The sequence below is a fragment of the Lutzomyia longipalpis genome, chromosome 2 (assembly GCF_024334085.1).
Source record: "Lutzomyia longipalpis isolate SR_M1_2022 chromosome 2, ASM2433408v1".
NCBI classification, from domain to species: domain Eukaryota; kingdom Metazoa; phylum Arthropoda; class Insecta; order Diptera; family Psychodidae; genus Lutzomyia; species Lutzomyia longipalpis.
In genome coordinates this window covers 40295567-40320442 of record NC_074708.1, presented here as the reverse complement: position 1 = coordinate 40320442, position 24876 = coordinate 40295567, and the positions used below count along the sequence as shown (strand labels likewise).

General features: G+C 38.5%; 1 protein-coding gene across 1 annotated transcript; it reads left to right on the top strand.

The window, feature by feature from the left end:
• Nucleotides 1-6525: 6525 nt before the first annotated feature.
• Nucleotides 6526-7652, top strand: LOC129791425 (probable zinc transporter protein DDB_G0282067). Its single transcript, XM_055829598.1, has one exon. It carries the CDS (start codon nucleotides 6733-6735, stop codon nucleotides 7573-7575), a length of 843 nt encoding a protein of 280 aa, XP_055685573.1. The 5' UTR covers nucleotides 6526-6732; the 3' UTR covers nucleotides 7576-7652.
• The last annotated feature ends 17224 nt before the right edge of the window (nucleotides 7653-24876 follow it).

Here is a 24876-nt window from a genome sequence, read left to right as displayed (position 1 = left end):
AAAGAAGAAATTGTACAGTGGAAAAATTCCCATAGAAATGAGCTTTGCGCTATCTTGCTGGAAAATGATGTTTTGAGCTTTTCTTCAACTCTTGAGTGATTTTTTTGCCTCATTTTTCCCTACATTAGAAAATATTCTTTATTTTCTAGATTTTAATCGGGAAAATTCCTAAATTACTACTTATAGACAAATATTTAATGAAATTATTGCCACATTAATTCATTTTGTGCTTAATAAAATGCAATCAACTGAAATACTTCACCCCCAGATTTCCACCCTCAACAATGCCAATACTTGGAAAAATTTTCACCGGTATCAAAACTCAATTTAACTTGAAAAGCAGTAGATTAACTCCTAAAACCTCTGAATTAACTGCAGAATACTTTGGATAATGTGTGTCCTGAGCTTCTCTGGAGTGTTTTAGGGGAACATCCCCCCCACCTTAGCTCTCGCTAAATGCTTCAACATACATTTATCTTCCTACCCACCCCTATTCTTTTAGCTTTTAATTACCAAATTCCTCCTTTTTTTATTTTCCCACAATTTCCTGCTTCTTCAACCGACCACTTATCTCTTGGAGTTTCTTCCTAGATTTTCCCTGTTGATCTCTATAGCGTACAAAACTTTCCTAATATTTCTTCTCAAAGTTCATCATTGGGTGAGCTTTTTTCTCTTGCTGTGTGTGTGTGTATACTTTGTGTGGGGGGCGGAAGGGGGGTTGTTAAGGTGAAATGGGGTCATTTTTTTCATTCTACACAGCCATCATTCTCAAGAGGACCGCAATGTAAATTAAATTTCATTTTAAATCACAATCATAAGAGAATAATTTTCTTCACAATTTGATCTAAAAGAATCATTCAGGGAAAATCAAATAGGGGTTGAGGGGTGGTGCAAAAAAATTCATGTAGAGCACTTCCCAATGGTGCAGACGAAGAGTATACCACAGTGTGTTGGGTTAAATGAGGAAGATGAGAAAAAAAGCACGTAAAGCGAGGAAGAGAAAGAATCAAATGAATTCACCAACCTCCACATAGACATAATGGTAGTTGAGTACGTTTTATATATTAAGATAATGAACAAAGATCCTACTTAATGAATGTCGTCTACTTATCTTGATGTGACTCGCTTAATTAGATCAACCCCTTTTTGTGCCAAGGCGCATTTTAAAATAAACCTCCCCCCGCCTCACGGTATACATAAAAAGTTGACAAATGAAGTTAGATATAGTAAATATTGTGTCTTCTTTTTCTACCGCACAACCACCCTTATTTTGCGCGCAGACACCCCCATCCCATGCATGGGTGGTGTGAATAAAAGTTACCTCAAATGGAGTTTTTGCCACTCTTCGTAACCATCTCACCTTTCTGACTTTTTCAATCCCCGCTGTTGCCAATAAAAAAAAAAGCCAGAAAGGGGATGAATGTGCTGCTTGGGGTAAAAATGTTTATAGTGTAATTAAATTGACAGCCAGTGTATTGAGATAATTGTGTGCTTTTATTAAATCTCCACCAGAAAGGATTTATATGTATATTTTTTTTACCTCTATACCTTTCTGAGAGAAAAATCACCCCTTTTCATCCCCATAAGAGTGAGATCTTTAATTTCAGATACACAAATTAAAATTTGCGCACCATGAGAGATTATTGTTGGGAAGAAATTGCGAATTGGGGTAATTACAGAGAGATGGTGCGGGAAAAAAAAAGTTTTTCGCACTCACCTCCTCCCCCCAACCCTAAAGTGCTGTGTGGGCTTAAGACGGGAGGGGGTGCCAAGAAGAAAAACTTTATCCTCGCATTTATGCCTCATTCCATCTCTGTATTTTCCACCTCCCACACCTCTATGCTGTATTTAGCTGATTTTGTTAAATCTACTCACGAATTTTTGACCAAAGAACATCACAAAATACCTATCGAATTCATTGGTATCCAGCCAGTGACTCTCCTTGAGAAGACTTTTCTCTCACCACACTCATACGCTATTCACCCGAGGAATTTTACTTAACAACACCGGAGTTGGTGGAGGTATTTGTAATGATTAAGAAAGTGATGCTACACTGCAAAAAAAAAGTTCTTACAATTTACTAATATCATATAAAAATAAATTAAAAGTGTCTTATAGAGTTTACATAAAAATTGTCCCAATGTCAAAACTATATGGGGTTGATTCAGTCAAAAATATTTTCTTTTATATGCTTACAACTTGAAAGTTTTTTCAAGATTCAAATCTCCAAATCACGATGAATAATCTGAATCTTAACGAATAATTCGATTCTTTTTTACGAATAACAATAAGCTCTCTGAAAAATCTGATTCTTGACTAATAATCCGAAGATTTTCATTTACATAAACACTCCTAAATTAATATTGAATAGTTCATATAAAATGAAAATTTCCATAGAGCTTTTCCGGGATATTACCACGCTTTTCTTGAATCTTTGGCAGTGCTTAATAATATGTAATTTAATAAATGAAAGGTTGCAATTTGCAGCCATTTTCTATGTTAAATGAACAAGACGCTTTTCACTCTCTCTCTCTCTGTAATTATTTTATTCCTAAAATTCACTTAATTTATGCAATCTTTCTATCTAAGCTCTACACATGTTCTTTATGCTCTCTAAGCTCATGTTAATGAAATGAAATCAAAAGTTTCAAGTTTATTTTTGAAGTAGGTATTCATCAAAACCAAAACTTGTCAAGTTTTATTAACATGAGAATTCTAAGAGTGTAGCAAAAGATATATATGGTATGTACGTATAAGGTATGGTCATTCTCATTCCTTTTCACTCAACTGGAGAATACATTTTGATTTCCAAAGAGAGATACAGACAGAAAGGAGAAACAGGTCATCGCTTTTCTGCAATTAAGCCAAAAAGGATTTTAGTCAAAGTCGATGAAACTCAAAGTACCCTGGCAAGTGCCCAGAATTCAGCCTCAAGGAAGTGGACTTCTTTTGCCGTCCCAAAACCATGTGGTGTGAGGATGGAGAATTTAGGGGGTGGGAAGGCGATGAAGAAAACTTTTGCAAGCTCTTCGTACTATATGTATTTTAGGGGGAGAGCGTGTGTAGTCGTTTTTGCAGTCATATATGGGGAATGTATGTGGCGAAAAAGCTACATAATGGGGATGACCGTATATTTGAAAATGGTAGCTATTTACTCTCTGGGCAGGTAACAAACCCTTCTACATTCGGTGGAACATACCAAAAGACATGCTCCATTACATAATATATCAACCAATGTGGCGCTATACTGTCTCCACTTGTACTTTATATCCTTTTGCACCCCTGATACAGTTTACTTACTATGAAAACTTGCACACACAGACACACACGTGGGCTACAGAGTTGGGGACTTGGAAGACTCTTCACCAGGTATACATTGAGGTGGATTCCATTGGAGAATGGGAGGGTGGGGAAGTTGGGTGCAATTGCTGGAGTTATAGAGTGTGGAAAATGGGATTTTTCAATTGTGTGCGACTTGAAATGGAAAATTAAATTAAATTGCTCAGTGGTGGAGGACTTTCACATAGTTATATACTTTCCACTCTTACTAAACTCCTCTCCATTTGCACCCCTCAAAACCCACCACATATTATTTCAAACCAATTAGGTGTGAAAATTCAAATTTGTGCTGGCACACCAAAACTCACCATTCACCACATCAAATAAGATACTCATCCAGAAAAAAAATTATGATGAATATATTTTCATAATCCTTCCTTCGTGTGAAGCATTTGCATGATTTAATCTGGGTTTTTGACCCCATCCCCTGCACACATCGTACAAAAGGAGGCTTTCGCGACATTAATGCTCCGGGGCTTACATGTGTCTCCTCAGCCATTCTTCATCTACTCGCAACCACATTTTCCCTCCAACGCATTTCCCGTGATTTTTCTCCGCCCGCAAAAACACATCGCAACACTTTCCACCGCCATCAAGCACTTTTGGCAAATCTTCAAGGTACTTTGCGTTGTCTACAGCAGCAAATGTGGAATAAAGATGGAACTTCCACAAAGCAGATACGATATTAGCTATTTCACACGGCGATTTATATTCTTACAAAGTTTCTTCTTCTGTGGTCTGGAGGCGTAACACATAGGAGACACAGGCATAAATGTGGTTGGCACGTGTGTGGTGTGCTGCAGGTGTTTAAATTACAAGGGGAAGCTTTAAAGTTTTCCAAAAGAATCCCCAATTGAATTTAGCCAATTTAGATGTGCTTCAAGGGAGCTTAAGATGGAGCTTTTTAAGAATTTATTCCTTTACATAATATAATTCACAATAAGAACGTTACAAGCTGCTGGTTTTTCTTTGCGAGTTTGGACACAGTAATGTTGGGATTTTGTTATGAGTTGTAATGTTTAAAAGGAGTTTATTCATTTTTTAGCTATCGAATGAAAAAAATCACTTAAATAATTTTATATGTTGAAATGCAAGAAATAAAATTTGAAATTTTCATTGATCAGAAAACTATTCTTTTGATATTGGAAAAAATATTCAAATTAGTTTTTTCTTAATGTCCTGCACACTTTTGTGGGATTTTTTTTGCATATTTTGACTCTCCTTTTGGTTTTAGAGCAAGTCTGAATGATTTTTTGAGTCATCCCGTACCTGCAACTGCTTCAATGAGCTCTTATCTTCGGAAATACTCGAATGATTAACCAAGAAAATTCTAACAAAAGCCTAAAAATGCTAAATTCAAGCATAAAAGCACTTAAATTAATATGAAAAGTAGTAAATTCAAGCCATTGAGTTCTAAATTCAAACAAAACAGTAGTAAATTCTACCCTAAAAAAAAGAGCAAATTCAAGATTATAAATACATATGTAGTTTTAAGTACTACTACAGCACAGATTGAGGAACAAAAACCTTAAAAAAATTATTAATTCCTTTAAAGGGGATAAATTTAAACCATTTTTGGATTTTTTTTCGGTTTTAAATTGTTCGGTTTTTACCACAAGATGTTCATGTGAAGTCAAAATATTCTCCAGATAAACACCCCTTGTCTATTGATATACACTAAAAGAATTTTTGAGATATAAAAAATTAGCATAATCGATTTTTCCACGATATTTTTCCGTTTAAAATGATATTTTTGCCTGAATGTATTGGATATTTTCTGATCAAAATTTCAACTTGAATCTGTTATTGTTTGAAGCAGAAAATCTCTAATTTTTGCTTTAATGATTTGTGAATTATTGGTAGATCCACAAAATGAATAAACTCCTTTTATACCTCAAATATAATATCAAAATATTATTTTTAAATTAAATATTCTTTTTTTTTTAAATTAATTTCATGCTCCAGCATACATTGTAATATATTTTTTACTCCCACCTCGCATAAACATAGAATTTTAAACAACAAAAAGGTGCATAATTATTGCAGATGCTTCACCTTGGGCAACATGGAAAAAAATCTGTGCAAAAATGTGTGTGCATATGTAACTCATAATTTAATTAATGTGTACAAAGGATTTGCATGTTTAACATACATAATGCGTATAATTGCAGAAACTATACTGGGAAACAAAACTCTTTTTTTTTTCGGAGGGAAATTGTTGGTACATACACCAAGGCCATGGCGGTGTGGGAAAAACTCTGCTATATAAAATTTATTTCCAAATTTGTGTCTGGGTTAAATGAAAAGTTACCTAATTTTGAAACCAAAAATATTACCTACAATATATATTTAATTTCAGCTTGAAAGCTATCGAAAAAGGCAGGGCGGCAGATAGTAAAAAAAAAACTCCACTATGTAGCTATAGGGGAAATAACTTTTGTCTGTTGGATTTTAATTTATTTTTGAGAGAAGTCTACATGTGTATTGCAATTAGTTCCGATAGTACAATGTGCAATTTTACATGCTTGATTGCTCTTTCAAATTCAATGAGTTCAAGTGACAATAAAATCATACATTTTGCAAGTTCTCAGGGCCGCAATCACACAAAAAGGAGCCCCATTGAAAATAACCCGAAATGCCCCCCTCAATTTCACATGAGTGGCAATAAATTGTAAGTGGCGAGAGAGATCAAAGAATATCAAATAAAATTCATTTCAAAATAGAAGAGGAGACACTTTTACCCACTTTTTTCCGCTCTTACCTGTGGATTTATTGGGCAATAAAAAAATCATGCAATAGTGTTTCAATTTGCTTTTATTCTGTGCTCGTTGAGTAGTTCAATTAATAGAATTGGTGATAATTTTTTTTAATTAAATGAAATTAGTCTGTGTGTTAAATTAAATTTTCGAGCTCCAAAAAAATCGCATTAATCTGAATTTTTCAATATTATGCGTGATTATGCTTAATTTCAATGAAACACAGACTCATTAAGAATTTCATTATTTAATTGAATAACTATCATGGGAAAAATAATTTTTAATTCATTTTAAATTGTAATTCTATTTATATTAAAAATCTTCGTTAATTTCGAATTAAATAAAAATTTTAAATGGATTTTAAAAATCATTTATTGGGTAATTGTGGGAAATCCTTAATTATTTTCCATGTACCAACTATTGGCAAATTCTTCGCTTTATGTAGAATTTCTTTAAGCGATTGAAAGGCAAATTATTCGATTGAGTTCGAGTCTGTTCATTGCGTAGCTGCAAAAATTGCAGAGGAAGAAGTAAGACGAAGAAAAAAAAACGTATCTCATTTGAAAGAAATTATGTGTTCACTTGGTGGTGGGTCTTTGGAAAAGAGTTGCTTATTTCGATTTGTGACCAATACGTAATGCTGGAGAATTTTCCTCGAGAGTGCCGTGTGGATATAAAACGGGGTGTGAGGGTCTCAAGCAATCAGTATCGAGTTGTACAATCGGTGACAAAGATGGTGTCAAGAACAGCGATTTTCGTTGGTGTTGCAGTGGCGTTGTTGGGTGTTATTTGTGCAGCACGGGCACTTAGGCTACCCCACTATGATCTGGAAGTAGCTGGGTCAGGGAAGAACGAGGAATGGAAGCATGGTGGTGGAAAGGATCATCATTCGGATGAGCATTCGTCCAAGGGTGAGAAGGGTGAGAAAGGATACAAAGGCTCCCATGGGTATGAGAAGGGAGAGAAGGGTCATCACGACAAGGAAGGGCACAAGGGGCAGTACGGCGAGGAGGAGGGATACAAGAAGAAGCACTTCGATGAAGGAGGATACCACCATGAGAGCGATAAGGGCGAGAAGGGTGAGAAGGGGCACAAGTACGAAGAGAAGGGCAGCTTCAGCAAAGGACACTCCACCAAGGGAAAGCACGAGATCCACAAGGTTGATGAATTCAAGAAAGACAAGAAATTCTACGATGAAGACCACGATGAGGGCTTCGAGGAGAAACACGGAGACTTCCACGAGGATCATGGCTACAAGAAGGGCGGATCCCACAAGAAGGGACACCACAAGTCAGGCAAACACCACGATCACTACGGCAAGAAGGGCAGCCACAAGAAGGGAAGCCACCACCACGATCACTCCGGGCACAAGGGTGAGAAGGGACACGATGAGCACCATTCCCACAAGTCTGAGTACGGCAAGAAGGGTGGCAGCGATCATCACAAGAAATTCGGACACAGCAAGGGTCACAAGCACTAAACCCATCGCGCCCGTGGCTCATAGGACAATTTAACATCAATGTTAGACGAATGAAATAAAAAGTCCACTAACTCTGATCACGTCTTTTTGCATCATCCGCCACACTTTCATCACCCATCGGCATTTTCTGACCAAAAACATTGATCAATGGTGCGGCACACATGTGTAACAAATTGGAATTGAAGGCAAGTGTTGCATGAGCTGTCTTTGGGTTTGTTGGGCGACAAAAAGAACCACCAAGTAAGATCCATTTAAGCGAAACATCAATTTCTTCTGCTGTGAAAGATTTTTCTCGCGATCACAACGTCGCAACCTTGCTCGATATATTTTTATTCTCATTCTCTTTAAATTGTCTTTTATGTAACACCTGGTGATTACTTAATAGTTTATTGATCGATATTTATTACGTGGTTGGGGAATTTTATTTATAGAAACAATTTATGCTTTATGAGATCTTTAACATGGATGAATGAGCCCAGCATAATTTCTACAATTTATTTCATTAATTTCTTGATTTCTATGCAAGTTTAAAATTCGATTTAATCCTTTTTCAATTACTAAGTGAAGCAAATAGGGATACATAATAGTTAAATCCTTTTAACGAAATAGTTTTGTCAACATGTTCCTTCCATTTACGATCTTTTCCTTCAATTGAATGTAATTCAAAAATGGATTGCAGGGAAATTGCATAAAATGTGTGTGTGTATTTACTTTTAGTAAAAATTGTGAATACAAAACTATTTTTACAATCAAATTGCGAAAAAATCCCTCAACAATGTTATCGTTGATAGAACGAGGAGGGGGGGCGGGAGGCGACTCAAAATGTTGAATGAGCATATAGATATTCTTGTGTATATTTTACATCAACTTGTGAATTGGAATAAATCCTAGTCTATTTTAGAGAAATAAATCTCGTTTGTGAACGAGAGATGGATAGAGTGGAGTTTGTCTGAATCCATAAGTCTCCAGTTGATATATATTCATGACAGGATGATGTATTGTACTGCACCAAACTCATGGTATTGGTGAATTTTAATTAAAACTTAAATTCCCGTTGCTGCCACTCTATTTGCACTTTCCAGACATATTGTGTGTTTTTGTTACATACATACATATAACACTAGAATTTTCTCCACACGGATTTCGGCACTTGGCCCCTTTCTACGGTTAGAAGAAAATTCATTGGGAATATGGAAAATGAATATAGTCTGCATGTATTTATATACAATAGCAAAAGATATTAAAACTTATCTTCATTCATTTACTATTGTACATATGTATGTATGTACGTATAATTTTCCAACTAAATATAATTTTCACATAGACATCTCTTCGAGTTTGCAACATAAAGTCCTCTTGCTCCCCACAGCTCCCAATATATTCTGACAAGAGGGTGGAATGTTCTAAAAGGAATGTCTGTGTCGATTTGGCAATTCACATTCAACTAGCTATACTTAGACCAATATGTATGAAAACCCATCTGCACATTGCACCGCAAGAAAGTAAATGTGACCCCACCACCCCCACATAAACACCCAATAGAAATATTATCTAAATTATTCCACACATAGCATTTAATTCCATTTGATTCCCCCATTTCATTGCACGTGAAATAGTTTATAGAATAATTTTGTATAACTTGAAGATTAACCCTTTAAAGATCTCAAGGGTTCATTGATGGGATTTTAAAATATTTGGGCTAACTTTTAGGTATAAAGAGGAAACTTTTTTTTAATGTGTAAGTTAATATTTTGAGAATATTTGTAACATTTTGAGTTATTTATCTGATAAAAATATACTAGAATTTTCTGAAATATTCGGATGATTTACAATAAGAAATAAAATAGTTCTTAGTCATTCAAGGGAGACCGTTTAAGGAGCAAAAGCCTAAAAGTCCTAAATTTCATCCGAAAAACTTTATGCAGATTTTCCAAAAAATAAAATTGTTCGACAAATAAACTTCTTAAAAAATCCAGAAATTTTGAGACAATAAAAGCAAGCCTTTAAGGTCTCGAAAGGGTTAAATAGCAATATGTATAATGCTGCACTACAAGGATAATTCTTGATTATGCACAAATTCTTTCATGTCGCATGTAAACTCTACTAACTGTTCTCTCGTCATTGTTGTGAAAAAAGCAAGAATTTACGCAAAACATTTGCTATAATGGAGAACAATGAAAAGAAAGAAATGCAAATTTTTATCCCTTCTTATGTCTTTCAAAGAATGTTCTTTGAATTTTTTTTCTAATAAATTATTTTTGAGCTTTTGAAGGAATCTCATATTCTTCAGTGCACAAAAAAATCAAATATTGAAATTGAGAACAATTTGTTGATAAAATATATACATATGTAGCATTCTTTTGACGTGATTTTGCGGAAATTAATTTTACCATTATTTGCTAACAAAAAATAGGTGTTTGGCAAACAATAAGATTGTACAACATTGTTGCTGAACACGGTGAGTGTACAGGTGATGAAAAAAAAGTTGTCTATTGTACAAGAGTGGAAATAGAGGTGAAACTTATGAATATCACGTGCAACATTGTCTCGCTTATTGTTTCCAATCAATAGCAATGTGCAAAAGTTTCCACAACGTGGGAAAAAAATGAGAGGAAAAGAGCGACATGGGAGACAAGACTGGAGGAGCTTTGGGTGGTAGTACCCAATATAGGATTATATTGTAATGATATTACCTCACACAGGAGACGACGGAAATACAACAGAGATGGAATGGTGAAAGCATTTCAACTCATTTTTTCGTCTATTTCCAATTTCAATGGATTGTACGCCAAGTATCAAAACAAGTACACACAATTTTATTTCAACTGCGCTACACCCGTGTCTTTTATACCCCCACACTTCCATATAAATTTCCCATTTGCTGGCGTAATATCGCGCGCTTAGTCTCCTCTCCTTGTTGTCTATATATTTTCAATAAAAGGACTTGGAAGTTGGTATGTAGGAGGAGAGAAGCTTGTGAATCGGTTGCAAGAGTTGTATCCAATGTACACAAAATTACAAAACGAAGGCGATATTGGGAGAATCATTCAATTATTGCAAATGTCTCAAGCTTTCTCCCCATTCAAGCCTCCTTGCACATTTTCTCAAAGCATTCGGGCGTCAGGAGCAGAGGGATGTTATACGAGCAATTTCTCACACAGCCAAATAACATTTAAGTCCACTTGAAGTGTGAGTGATGTGGACCGAAAACAATTTTGGGTGTGCTATAAAGTTTTCACAGTAGAATTTGAAGTAGTTTCATCATGAATAGCCTTTAATGATGGCGATCGTAAATTTGTATTTAAACGAAAAAGTCACCTATAAAGTAGAAAAGCCAAGACATTAAAAGACTATCATCCTACCAGCGTTATGTAGTATACCACCGTGGAGCTCCTTTCAAATTATTCACTCGCGCTGTGGTATGTTTCATTAATGCATTCATTCCTCCTCTAAAGAAACCCCCTCCGAAGAAATGTACGGTTTAAAGTTTAAATTATTCTTTACTTTTTTAAAAGGATCAATTTGGATTAGTTGTAGATGGAGAATTCTTGAGTAAGACCTTGTGCGAATAATTACAACATTTTATGGTTTTTTTTGTATTAAAATAAAAATGATTTTAATTTAGCTTGAAGATCATAAATATGGAGTTAAATATAGTTTAATTTAGATAATTTCACCCCTTTATTCACGATTCAGTGACATCTGTGTTTACCAAGACATGATTCATTTTGGACACTATTTTAAATGAAAATATAATTAAAGCGGGTAAGCCAAAGAGTTCTATTGAAGTTCTTGAGGAAATTGACTTGAAATTCAGCACAAAAACAACTGAAAGTTTTCATCTATCCGAATCCATTCGACTCTATGGAAAATAAGAACTTTTTGTGATATTTCAAGTATTCAAAGTTTACAAAGACAACGAAAAAAATTTCCGAATGTACGCACATAGTACAGTGGTGTTTCGCATAACGTCTTTTTAATTTTCACTTTAAGACAACATTATGAATTTTCTTTTATAACCAAAACGGTAAAATCCCACTAGTTCCAGTCAAATTTAAAACAGAACTTTTCCCAGGAAAATTCGTGAAAAATCATTGATTTTTTGATTAGAAAACTTAAGCTCTGGTCTCTAACACCTGGAGGACAAAACTGATAATTGCTGCCAATTCGACTTTCTTCTAGTCTGAATAACTTATTCTGATAAATTTTACTTCTATGTGTAGGCAACTTTCTTTACTTCATCAGGTTCATCGTAAGAAAATTTAGAAAAAATTCTCTTGAGAGAGAATTCAGTGTAAAGTTTGAGGTTAGAATTTTTGGTACTTCAAATGTTATTGTGATAAGAAATATTGGAATTTTTCCACAATGCACGATAAGTTGGTTAATATGCGTCCCTTATTAACCAAAAATTGTCCTTTCTGGCGTTTTGCTAAGGTCTTAATGTTAACTCAAAATTAAATTTAAAAAAAAATCGTAATGCGGAGCATCACTGTATACTCAAATTGTCTATATAAAATGAATTAATTGAGTGCAGAAATATGTTATTTTCTTTTTAAAAAATATTTTTTTCCTCAAATTCACTTCCAAATTCTATTTGAACGTCTCGATAGACGCATAAGTCACTGCTAAATGTCTACGCTAGGAAATTCCTTCAATGAAAAGGACCTCTAATGTTAAGAAGTGGGTATAATTTCCATTTCTGAGCTAGTGTAGGTACATACATTCTGGACTCATAGGGCGCACACCATGGCCCATAAATATCGTAGCGGAAAGAGAGTATGCATTTTCGCGGGAATTAATAGGGAATAATTCTCATTTTATCACTCCCTATTTTCTCTTCAAGTAAGAAAAGTACAAATTTATGTGTATATGCTACATTGTTACTTACATTTCGCCTTATATAGCAATTTTTGCTGGATCTTGTCTTGCCGCTGGTAAATTTATGCACACTTCCTGCATTGAGTACTTTTCCCATCGACTGCGGGTGGATGTGTCGACAGCTTTTACCCACACTACCTCCACGTTGTCTCCCCGTACATGGGGGGTATTCGCTACAAAATGTACCACAGGGATCTCTCTACTTTCGCTCTGATGAATTATCTTATTGCGATGGCAGCACCAACGACACAAATTTCTATAAGAATCATTCTACTGTGGTGCGATAGGGTGACTAAAGGGTGTTACCACGCTGAGAGGGGGTGTGGGTTGGAAGTTGTGCTGAGTGAGTGAGAGAAAAGTGCTCTGTGAGAGAGAAAAAAATCAGTAAAAAGATTGCGTTCATTTCTTTTCAATGTTGTATGTTATATTTCAATTTAGGGGTTGGGGGGGAGGGTGCGAGTGAAAAGAAAAAAAAAGCAGCAAAAAATACTCAAAGTATCATTCAAATGGCATGAGTATTTCGCTGTGTGGAAAAGAAGATTCATTGAAAAATCTTTCTTGGCAAGTTTTCACCCTCAAACCACCCCAGCTTCCCCCCCTCATCCTGGTTATTGCTTTGTGGGGTAGTACGAGGGAAGTAGGAATGACGCGATGGGTAGAAATGCGTCATTTTCTATCTTTCCACAAAAGTACCCCGGAGTCTGCCGATGTTGGATAAAAAATAGATTCAATTTAAATTTAGTGCGGAACTAAGATAAATGGTGCAAGTTTAGAAAAGACATAATGGATAGACGCGGGGACGAAGAGTTTTGGGGGGCGGTGGTGGATGAGGGAAAAAAAGTTTTGTGTGTGTGTTGAGTGTAGATGAGATTCTCGTGCGAATTGAATGAAATATGAGAGCACATTTCTGTGCAAACCAAGCAATATTCCAGCAATGAAAATAGCTTTGTTAATTAAAAGAAGAACCTCTGTATTTACTTTTCACCCCGTACTACTTTCCTAACCACGAACCCACCCCCACATCTGGGCAAACTTACCTATGTATGTATGTATATAGCATGGAGAGATAGTAAAATGAGATATTTTTCGTTTGGAAGATACCATTCGTCAACCTCTCTCGCCCATGGATTCGAGAGCTTTGATCTATACACCAGACCTTCCCACAGCTCCTTAATTACTTTACCCGCACCCCCTTTGCCTCTGGCACCCGCTCTGTGGCATTCAAATGAGGTGCCAATACACTTTTCCGATCCCCTACTCAGTCATCCGACTATTTCTAATCAATGGAATTTGTAACGTGCATATTTTTTTGAAAATTATCCATAATGGGGGAATTAACGTCCAATTCAAAATTGTCTCCAAAAAGGGGAAGAGTGCTGAAAACTATGTATATGTGTGTGTGTGTGTATCAGCTGGTTGCCCTCTGCTCTGTCAGTGGGCCCAGCAGTCTTAATTTGATTCTCTTGGGGAAAAGACCCATTAATTTTCTTCTCTCCCAAAAGGGAAAATTCTGTGAAGTCCCTGAGGAGTGCTCTACCACTCCTCCCGTGAAGCTAGAGGCTATCCAGAAGCCTGTGAAGAGAACGAGGATCCGTCTGTGCCGGAATTCTGCGGGTCAGGAGCTGGAGGGAAGGAATCTTTCCCATTATCGCACCGAGGGGATTGTAAATCCCAGAAGAACCACTAGAAGGGCTACGCCCTACCCTTGGGGATCTACGAGAGGTTCCGGAGACAACCCGTCCTGCCCTATAGAAGCCACCGCATAGTAGGGCTACGTTCTGGCCCCAAGAAGCCACCGACAGCACCAGAGGGCCACACCCTACCTCGAGAAGCCACAGAAAGCCGAAGACGTCGTAGAAGAGAAGGAAGCGACGACACAAGACTTACCCCCAAGAAGAAGAAGCCCAAGATTTGTACATTGAGAGGAGAATAAACTGCCCCGTGTGGGGAAAAAGAGGAAAACGAACTCTATATGGCGCCCAACCACCGCTGGAACTCACGCAAGTAGCATTTAAGAGTCTCAGGGTTGAAAAAAAAATTAAAATTATAGAGTAAAATTATTAGGAAATTTTCTTTAAAGTTTTTCATAAAAGTTAGCCTCTACGGAGGAATAAAATTTTTTTTCTGTGTCGTCCAATTTGTGAAGTTTTGTGCTTTGTCTCCTTGCGATTCTCAGAAACCGCAACCCCCAAACAATAAGCTTTTGAGTGATCATTTTGGGCTTTAGTGCAGAAATAATTTTTTTGACCATTTGGCGGGGATTTTTCTTTGAAGTTTCCCTTACGGATCCCGCTATACATAGCACAAAAGTAGTATTGGGGAGAGTTTTATAAACTTTTGATGGTCAAAAATTAAAATTGCCTTTGAGAATAAAATAATTTATTAAATTTTGCAACTGCATTTCTGCAATTTTTTTTTTTGGTCACCTTGATCAAAGTCTCGGTTTGGGGGCTCTTTGAAAGTCACCTTGGGATTTTTGAGGATCATCCGGGAGTTTTTGGGAAGCCATCCGGAGGTAGAAGAATTTTTTTTTCTTTTTCTCTGGTTTTTCTTTTTTTTTGTAAGTGAGGAAATCCCCTTCCAGGATTTTAAATTTAATAATTGTTGTTAATAATATAGTAAGTTTAAGGAATATTTGAAGCAATTATTTCTGGAAGTTTTCTTGAATTGGAAATTTGGGAATATACTTGGGATTGTTTCGTTTGATTGAATAAAGAATATATTAAGAATTGAATAATTATTTTTGGGATTTTTCTTGATTTGGGATTGAGTTTGGTTCTCCCTTTGAAAGTTTTTTTTTGATTTTTCTGGGAAAATTTCTGATTTTCATTTCGATTTTGTCAATATGGTTGGGACGCGAAAGAATCCTTCCGGGAGCCAGCCACCACCCAGTGCTGTTGCACAAGCACCACCAGTTTCCATGGAACAACCACCCTCCACAAGCCAACAGCCACCAACTGCTTCGGTGGCCAGCACACCACAAGAATCAAGAATTCCGCGAACCCCTCTGATGGGAAGTGGTCGTGGGATTGCAATCAATAGATGGGAGGAACGTTTCTTGCGATTGGAGCGAGAGTGCGAGGAAAATAGACACCTTGTTGAGACCTTGGGAACAACCACCGAGAGGTTCTTAAGGCAACAGGAGGAAAGGAACAGAGAGATATATGAAACCTTTCAAGGAAATAGCGACAGGATGAATCAGCAAATGAGCACTCTGGCCTCCACAATGAACACCTTGGTGGACAAGATGTCTTTACTACAGTTCCACAATGCTCCTCAAGTAACCCCCAGAGCTCGGCACGAGCAGACGCCACAACTTCCGCGACTCTCACGCGCGGGACCTTCGAGGGATTTTGCTGCGGCCTTGAATGCTGCGGCTCTGAATGCCACGACATACCATTCTTTGGAAAGTATTCCTGAAGAAGTGGGAGCCGTCGGTGGACAGGATGTGCCACAGGATTCTGGCAATCCACAGCCGGAAGTACAGTCTCAGCCTAGGAGCCTTGATACATCCGTGGTAACCACTGTTGCCCCTCCAGCTGGCAACCTCACCACCTTTAAGCCTATTCCATTGAAGGATTGGGGGATCACCTTCTCCGGTGATCTCAAAGGAACGCGCGTTGGAACATTTTTGCGCGAAATGGAGAGGATGTCACGGGCACAGAAAGTAGCCGCCGATTCAGTGTTGTCAAGTGTGCATTTGTGCTTGAGTGGTGACGCGTTACGCTGGTATCGGTCCTGCGAATTATTCCCCACATGGGAGGACTTCTCACGCGCAATTAAGACCACATTCGATCGGTCTGATTGCGATTTATCAGTGCGTAGGAGATTGGAGGACAGAAAGCAACGCGATGGGGAACGTGTGGGTGTTTTCATTGCCGATATTCGTGCGTTGTTTCGTGAGTTGGATGTCCCTTTGGATGAAGCAACCCAGATTCAGATGATACGCCGGAATCTCGCCCCAAGGATTCGAGAGTCAATTTTGTTGCGGGAATTTTCATCCGTGTTGGATTTAGAAAATGCGCTCCGTGTGATCGAAAATAACATGCTCATCGCGAGTGAGGATTCTGCGCGCCAAAGACCATCGCGCATCAATGCTGTGGAAACAATGAGAACCAATGATCCTCCGCGAAGGAGTAATCCTCGGAACAACAACAGGAGGAACACAGGTCAAACCACGGAGACCAATCGAAGCCGTCCACAAACTAATTCACCCTTGTGTCTGAATTGTTACATTGGAAATCATCCTTTAGATCAATGCACACAGCCTCGCCGTGCTAGGATCTTATGCTATGGGTGTGGTGCAGCCAATGTGACGAGGAGAGAGTGTCCTGCGTGTTCGGGGGAAGCATCTCCGGGACACTAGGAGGGATGGTGGACACCGGCATATCCCCAACAATCCCTCAACCGCCGCAGAAAAAACCCATGAGGAAGAGAAAACACAAGAAGAACCCCAAAGAGGTAGACGACAGGCCGTTAGGCACTCCTGATGAGGATGATCGTCGACCTTACGCCGCGGTGAGAATTTTTGATCGCGATGTGATTGGACTGCTGGATAGTGGAGCAACTCACACGTGTTTGGGAAAAGGATCGGAGGAATTATTGAAGGGAAGTCGTTTAATATCTCGTGCAGCATCAAAATTAATTTTTATCCGAACTGCAGACGGCAGCATGCATGAGTGCACCGAACTCGTCGATGTTCCAATCACCTTCGATGGCAGAACACACCTTTTACCTGTCCTCATTGTCCCCGATTTGCATTCGCCATTGATACTGGGAGTGGATTTTTGGATGAAGTTTGACTTGAGGATAGTCAAGCCAAATCCACGGAGGTGTGATGCTTTAAGTCGACATCCCGTGATTCTCAGCAGCGAGGAACGCGCCGGATTGGATGGAGTTATCCCTCAATTTCCCATCACCACGGAGGATAATTTTGGACGTACTCATCTGATCACCCACAAAATTGATACCCTCGACAACGCACCTGTGCATCAACGGTGTTATCCGGTTCCAACCCACCTGATGAAGGCTGTGGATGTGGAATTGGATCGTCTTTTGAAACGTGGCGTGATTAGGGAATGCGAGCCCACTCCGTGGTTGAACCCGGTAACAATTCGCGACAAGAAGGATGGGCGTATTCGATTTTGTTTGGATGCGCGAGGATTAAACAATGTCACCGTGAGGGACACATTCCCCTTGCCCCATATTGAGGCGATTTTGTCCCAGCTGTCTGGCACACAGTACTTATCCAGCATTGATCTCTCAGAGGCATTTTTCCAGATCCCTTTGGATCCCCAGGATCAACAGAAGACAGCCTTTGCGTTACCTGGAAGGAAGTTATACTGTTTTCAGCGAACTCCTTTTGGGTTAGTCAATTCTCCCATGACTATGGCAAGGTTGATGTCACTGGTGTTGGGGCATGATCTGGAGCCCTTTGTGTATTATTACCTGGATGATGTGCTTGTCGTGACACCTGATTTTGAGACCCATGTGCGGATGTTGGGAGAAGTTGCAAAGCGGCTCAAGGCCGCAAATCTCACGATCAATTTGGCGAAGTCAAAGTTCTGCGTCCCCGAATTGAGCTTTTTGGGATTAACAATTTCTTCAGAGGGAATCTCTACCAACACAGAGAAGATTGATGCCATCATTCAACTCACCCCTCCGCGCACGGTGAAGGGACTTCGCCAGGTAATTGGAATGATGTCCTGGTATCGCAAATTCATCCCTAATTTTTCAACCACCATTCTGCCCCTCACCAATCTTCTCAAGGGAAAACCCAAATCAATTGAGTGGTCGCCTGAGGCTGACCGTGCCTTTGAGGATCTCAAGCGTGCCCTGATTTCCGCGCCTATACTGGCCACCGCCGATTATTCCAAACCCTTCCGAGTGAAGACAGATAGTAGCGACTTCGGATGTGGAGGCGTTCTCGTGCAGGGGGAGGATGATAAGGAGCGGGTAATTGCCTATATGTCGAGGAAGTTCACGGCCGCCGAGAAAAATTACACCACCACGGAGCAGGAGCTTCTGGGTGTGCTGTACAGCATTGAAAAATTCCGCCAGTACCTTGTGGGAGCCCGGTTTGTGGTAGAAACAGACCACTCAGCACTACAGTGGCTGTTAAGGCAGAAGGAGGCTCGTGGCCGTCTTGCTCGTTGGATTTTGAGGTTGCAAGAGTTTGATTTTGAGGTGAGACATCGGCCAGGAAGGGAAAACATAGTTCCTGATGCTCTGTCAAGATGCTTCGATGTCAGCTCCGTCGCCCAAGTTCAAGACAAGTGGTACAGTTCTCTCTTTGAGAAGGCCACACAGACTCCTGAGAAGCTTCCCGAGTACAAGGTGGAGGATGGAAGGCTGTATAAGCTCTGCAGGGTGCTCAACGATGTGGGTGTGGTGGAACATCGGTGGAAGTTGGTGGTTCCCAAAGAGGATCGCGTTGATGTGATGCGGAAGTACCACGATGAGCCAAGAGCTGGACATTTTGGTTATTTCAAAACCTTAAACCGTATTTCCACCCTTTATTATTGGCCAAAAATGAGGAAGGAGGTCAGCAAATATATAAAGGACTGCCAGATTTGCAAAGCCTCAAAAGCCCCAAATGTAGCTTTAGCTCCCCCTATGGGAAAATTTGTGGAGGCAACGAGGCCCTGGCAGACCATTTCCTTAGATTACATTGGTCCTTTAGTTAAAACCTCCAAAGGCTTTACTGATATTTTAGTAGTGGTGGATAGGTTTTCGAAATTTGTCCTGGCTTTTCCTTTAAGGAATGCCAAAGCTCCGCAGCTCGTCGAGGTGCTTGAGAATCGTGTGTTTTGTGTTTTCGGCATTCCCCAAATCATTCTTTCAGATAATGGAGTACAATTTGAATCCAAATTATTCAAATCCTTCCTCCAAGGATATGGCATCCAGCATTGGAAAACGCCACTTTACCACCCCCAGTCCAATCCAACTGAGCGTGCTAATCGTACCTTGATTACCTCAATGCGGGCCTACATTAAGAAACACCATAAGGAGTGGGGGGATCATATTTATCAGGTTCAGTGTGCGATGAATTCAGCCATTCATGAGGGTACTAAAATGTCACCCTACTTTGTAAATTTTGGAATGGAAATGATCACGGATTCAGATCAGTATTCTATTGTTAATATACGACCTCCTCTGGGTTTGAAGGAGAGATTAAAGCAGCTAGAAGATGCCAGAGGGAATGTGGGTCCTCGATTGCGCCAGGCGCACCAATCTAATGCTAAGAATTATGATCTCCGTAAAAGGGTTCATTCTTTTAATGTGGGAGATATAGTGTGGCGCCGAAATTTTGGGCAATCTGATCAAGCTAAAGGCATCCAACATAAATTTCTTCTCTGGGTCAAGGCTAAAGTAATCTCAAAACAAGGAGATACCTATGAGTTAGAGGACGTGGATTCGGGTAGAATTGCAAGATACCACAAAAAGGATATTAAGCCTAATTAAAACATAATTCACGAAATAATATAAAATCCCCTCAGGGATTTAATTCTCATTATTATTTTGGTTGATTAACTTTCTTAATTGCAATTAGGTGTGTCTCAATTTTCTTATTTCTTTAGTAACAAAGTTTGAGTATGAAAGAATATCTTTCAGCGATTTTGCATCGCACAAAAGGGATCTGAGAATGATCAGAGCTTGTGTAACGCCCTTTTGCATACATCACAAGGAGTTAAGGAGATTAAAGCAAATTCCGATGGAATTAGGTTCTTACTGCCTTTTCTAACTCCCTCCTTATTTATTTTTCCACTTTTCTTATCCGAAGGAAGGTAACGGAGTGCCAATTAACAAATTACTATTGATGGATCCTCAGTAGTTATAAAATGAGGGAAGATTTAGCATGAGCACCTTTGGGGTCGCTCCCTAAAAGTTGTTGTTCTGCCTTGGAGCGTCCTTGGCGAGAATCGCGTCTTAAAATTTGTGGGAGTCATATCCTGCCTTTTGGCAAGAGCTCTTTCGAATGGCATTCGTTTGATTCACAAGCTAAGATGTTTGTTCCTTGAATTTTTCTTACTCTATGCACAATCCCTATAATTCCTTCCCTTCAAACCCTTATAAAATTACATGCGGTCGCTAAGTACCATTTTTAAAGTTTTTACGCACGAGATTTTTCCCTCTCATGCTAAAAAATTTAATTTCTAAATTTCTTTTTGTCAAATTCACTATAAGAAGACGGCGAACAAGAATAAGGTTCATGTTTCTTTATAAAGCTTCGTGTTGTGAGAACCGAATGCTAAAATGTGAATGAAGGGTTGATTCTCTAGTGTTGGTTGTTGATTGGCTAGCGAGTAGCCAGGGATAGGATTTCATCCACCTTTATGGGTTTGCCCTGCAATTCTCAAAAATCATGAGATTGCCACCTGAGATCAATTTTCTTCCCAAACTATTATTATCCCTGAATCTTTCCATTTCCATAAAACCTAATAATCCCTTTCTACTACTTTTCTCTTGATCACGTCAGGGGAAAAATATTGTTTTGCTTCCTTAAAGAGGAGAAATATGGGTTAAAATGGAAATTAAGTTTCTTAGGAATAATCATTTTGTTTTGTAGAACTTCTCGATGAAAAAAAATATTATCCCTTGATTTCTTTGCAATTAATAGACTTTAAAAATTTTATATTTTCTTTGAAAATAGAGAAGATGTTGCCTCGAGGTGTTAGAAGGATCGATCTGGATACAAGCGATTTGTAGGGAGTTCAGGAGTGAGTCCTGCGACTTTACTGAAGAGAAGTGCGTGAGGCATTTCATAAAAACTGCGTGAGGCATTTCATAAAAACTGCGTGAGGCACTTCATAAAAGAAAATGCGTGAGGCACTTCAAAGAAATGCGTGAGGCAAATAAAACCCAATGTGAGAGGCAAGGCGAATTCTTCGACAATTACTCCGAAATTAAATTGCTTTTTAAGTAAACTGATTTCTTAGTTAGTCATGCGGGCTTCCACCGTAACTTTATATAGCATTCTGCCACATTCTTCGCAAACATCTTCGTATTTATATTGCTCATAATGTAGGCTACACATTTACTAGCCTGAGCAGGTGTCTAGCTAGTACATAATCGAAGAAGGATTCTGCTACTCTACAATAATTAAATTTTAAGCAAATCCAAGATAGTTTCTTCGCCACAAACATTAAAATAGATATGCTAGATCACCACAATTGAATCTCGTGAAGAGAATATAACATCTTCGAATTGGGTACACTGTGTGAAACAGAAATCAACATAAAACCCGTTAAGAGAATGCATTTAGAAAATTATGAAGCCATTGACGAAACTAATGCTGCGTGGAGTAAAATCGCCCTATATTAAATTGAATTCAGTAAGCTCCTAAGATTGATCAAATACCTTCTATGTGTAATCGAGGTGTGAAAGGCATCAGAACAACCGTGAGGGTTGAGTCTCGCAAAGAATTTCTCGGGATCAGAGAATGTTCAGGGGGGGATAGAACTAAATCATGAATATTGAAAATTTTGATTTTTCTATTTTTTCCTCTGACGCATCATAACGCCCACACTAAACCTTCCCGTTACCTCAAGAATTTTCTCTAGCAGAAATTCTGCTAATAAGCGTGAGGCTTAACGAAAAAGGGCGCATACGCGTGAGGCTATGCTGATAAAGGTGATTGCGTGTAGCAAGGACGATGTGATTTCGGAGCGAACGTAAGAAAAATCCAAATGTGCGTAGCAAGGACGACGTGAGGTCGGAGCGAGCACTTTCATTTTCCCTTTGTGCGTAGCAAGGACGGCGTGAGGTCGGAGCGAGCACTTTAATCATCCCTATGCGTGTATCAAGGAGGACGTGAGGTCTGAGTGAGCGCATAGAGCCCAACAGAAGAATCAATCACCAGAATACCTTTTATATTTTCACATTTTCTGATTTCTAAATTTTCCCTTTGAACCGGTTGTATGTTACACTCGCCGAAGAATATCAATTATGAAACAACGGAGCTACCGCATTCCTTGAAAAATTGCTTTTCTCCATGCACCAAAAATTTCCCTTTTAATTTTCCCCGTTTCACCTGAGGAGAAATTCATTGATCAATTGAAATGCATCGATGCCATCAGCGAAGATCAACCTTTAAATTTTTGATACCTTCGGTGAGACACACTAATCTGCAAGGGATTAATTTACGAATTCTGAAGGGTATAAATTGAGAAAACGTTCCTGGAAATGTCCTTTTCATTGGAGTTTGTATTTGAATACTCCAGGTGATCAAGTTCTTATATTTTTGCTTTGAGCCTTTGGCCTTCGCACATTGAATCTGTGTTAGGGTAATTCCTTTTTATTTGTACTCCTTATTTATTTATATGCATGGTATTGATAAGTTAAGATAAATTTAGTTAAATAAGGCCTTGTAATTTTAAGATTAGTTTTAATTTTCTTTTGCAAATGAGGTGTTGGTATTATATTCAAGTTTCTTTTTAAACGTTCTTCCTTGTTTAATGGACTTAAGGGCCCTGCACGTTCATCCCCTTTTCTTTTTTTTTTAATCTTTTTTTTTGTTTTCTTTTCACAACGTACGGGTGATGTAACGTGCATATTTTTTGAAAATTATCCATAATGGGGGAATTAACGTCCAATTCAAAATTGTCTCCAAAAAGGGGAAGAGTGCTGAAAACTATGTATATGTGTGTGTGTGTGTATCAGCTGGTTGCCCTCTGCTCTGTCAGTGGGCCCAGCAGTCTTAATTTGATTCTCTTGGGGAAAAGACCCATTAATTTTCTTCTCTCCCAAAAGGGAAAATTCTGTGAAGTCCCTGAGGAGTGCTCTACCACTCCTCCCGTGAAGCTAGAGGCTATCCAGAAGCCTGTGAAGAGAACGAGGATCCGTCTGTGCCGGAATTCTGCGGGTCAGGAGCTGGAGGGAAGGAATCTTTCCCATTATCGCACCGAGGGGATTGTAAATCCCAGAAGAACCACTAGAAGGGCTACGCCCTACCCTTGGGGATCTACGAGAGGTTCCGGAGACAACCCGTCCTGCCCTATAGAAGCCACCGCATAGTAGGGCTACGTTCTGGCCCCAAGAAGCCACCGACAGCACCAGAGGGCCACACCCTACCTCGAGAAGCCACAGAAAGCCGAAGACGTCGTAGAAGAGAAGGAAGCGACGACACAAGACTTACCCCCAAGAAGAAGAAGCCCAAGATTTGTACATTGAGAGGAGAATAAACTGCCCCGTGTGGGGAAAAAGAGGAAAACGAACTCTATAAATTGACACTGTATTCAAATTCAGGTCATAAATCATCTAGAAAGCAGGAAAAGACGCCTCCTCTATGCGGAAAGCTCCCTCTCCCTGTCTCTCTCTCTCTCGCACCCACATACTCTAGAAGGGCGATTAGTGAAGCATCTCCCAACCAATGCGATTTAACCATGTTTAGCAAATAGTTCTATAATTGTATTTACATCAAACCTACACAGAGCTTTATAGATATTTCTATACTTATGTGACCTATGACATTGTCTGTACACGAAGCTCTATTTCGGAGAATGACGTGCACGTATTGTCTTGACCTTTGCATCATTTCTTACGAGACACCATCTGAATTCAATTACCCCGGAGATGTGTAGTGCCTCCGGGAGCAAGAAAGTGTTTAACACACTATGTCGTTTGTCAATTAAAAGCTCATTCACATTGCCTAAAAGCTCACTTTAGCACTCTCTCTTAGATTTTATGAACTATGAATACATTTATCGGATATTGAATTAATTTAACTCATACCAGATGAGAATATCCTTTAAAAGGAATATCCTTGAAAATCCATATTATAAACCTAAAGTCAGCAATTTCCTTTAAATATCTTCAAAGGTTTATGTCAAACGTTTTAAGGACACTTGAAATTGCCTTGACTTTTCATATATAGTGATGATTCAATTAATTTAATTGGCAACATGTAAGAAATTCTCCATTAAGGCTGCATTTTATATCAATTAAATTACATATTAAATGTAATGCAATTGAATTGAAAGGTATCTGTCGTGAAAGCGTTAAAAAAAATTATAAAGAAAAATTATTTTGCGAAGGTATGAAACATTTTTCAAAATATTAAGATTGTGTTAGAAAAAAATAAATTACTTATTTATTAAAATAAATAAAAAAAAAATACATAAATAAATTCTGTTTAAAAGTTTTTAAAAAGGACTTTAATCACTGTTGTACGGGAATATTCCTTATACGGAGGAATAATTAGGAAACATTTAATATTGTAAGTATCAAAAATATCAAAAACGAATAACAAATTCCCAAGGAAAATTATAATTTTTCACTGATGTATGCTGGAATAAATCGGCAAATATTTTCCTTAAAATGTCAAAAATGACGTTACAGCTTTTGAATTCAAATAAAAAAAAACAAAATGACAAAAAAACACAATTGTGACGTCATTGTTGGCATTTTTGAGCAAAACTCTCC

What these genes read in the sequence shown, in the direction of transcription:
- LOC129791425 (XM_055829598.1), top strand. Translation starts at nt 6,733, where the DNA reads ATGCTGGAGAATTTTCCTCGAGAGTGCCGTGTGGATATAAAACGGGGT.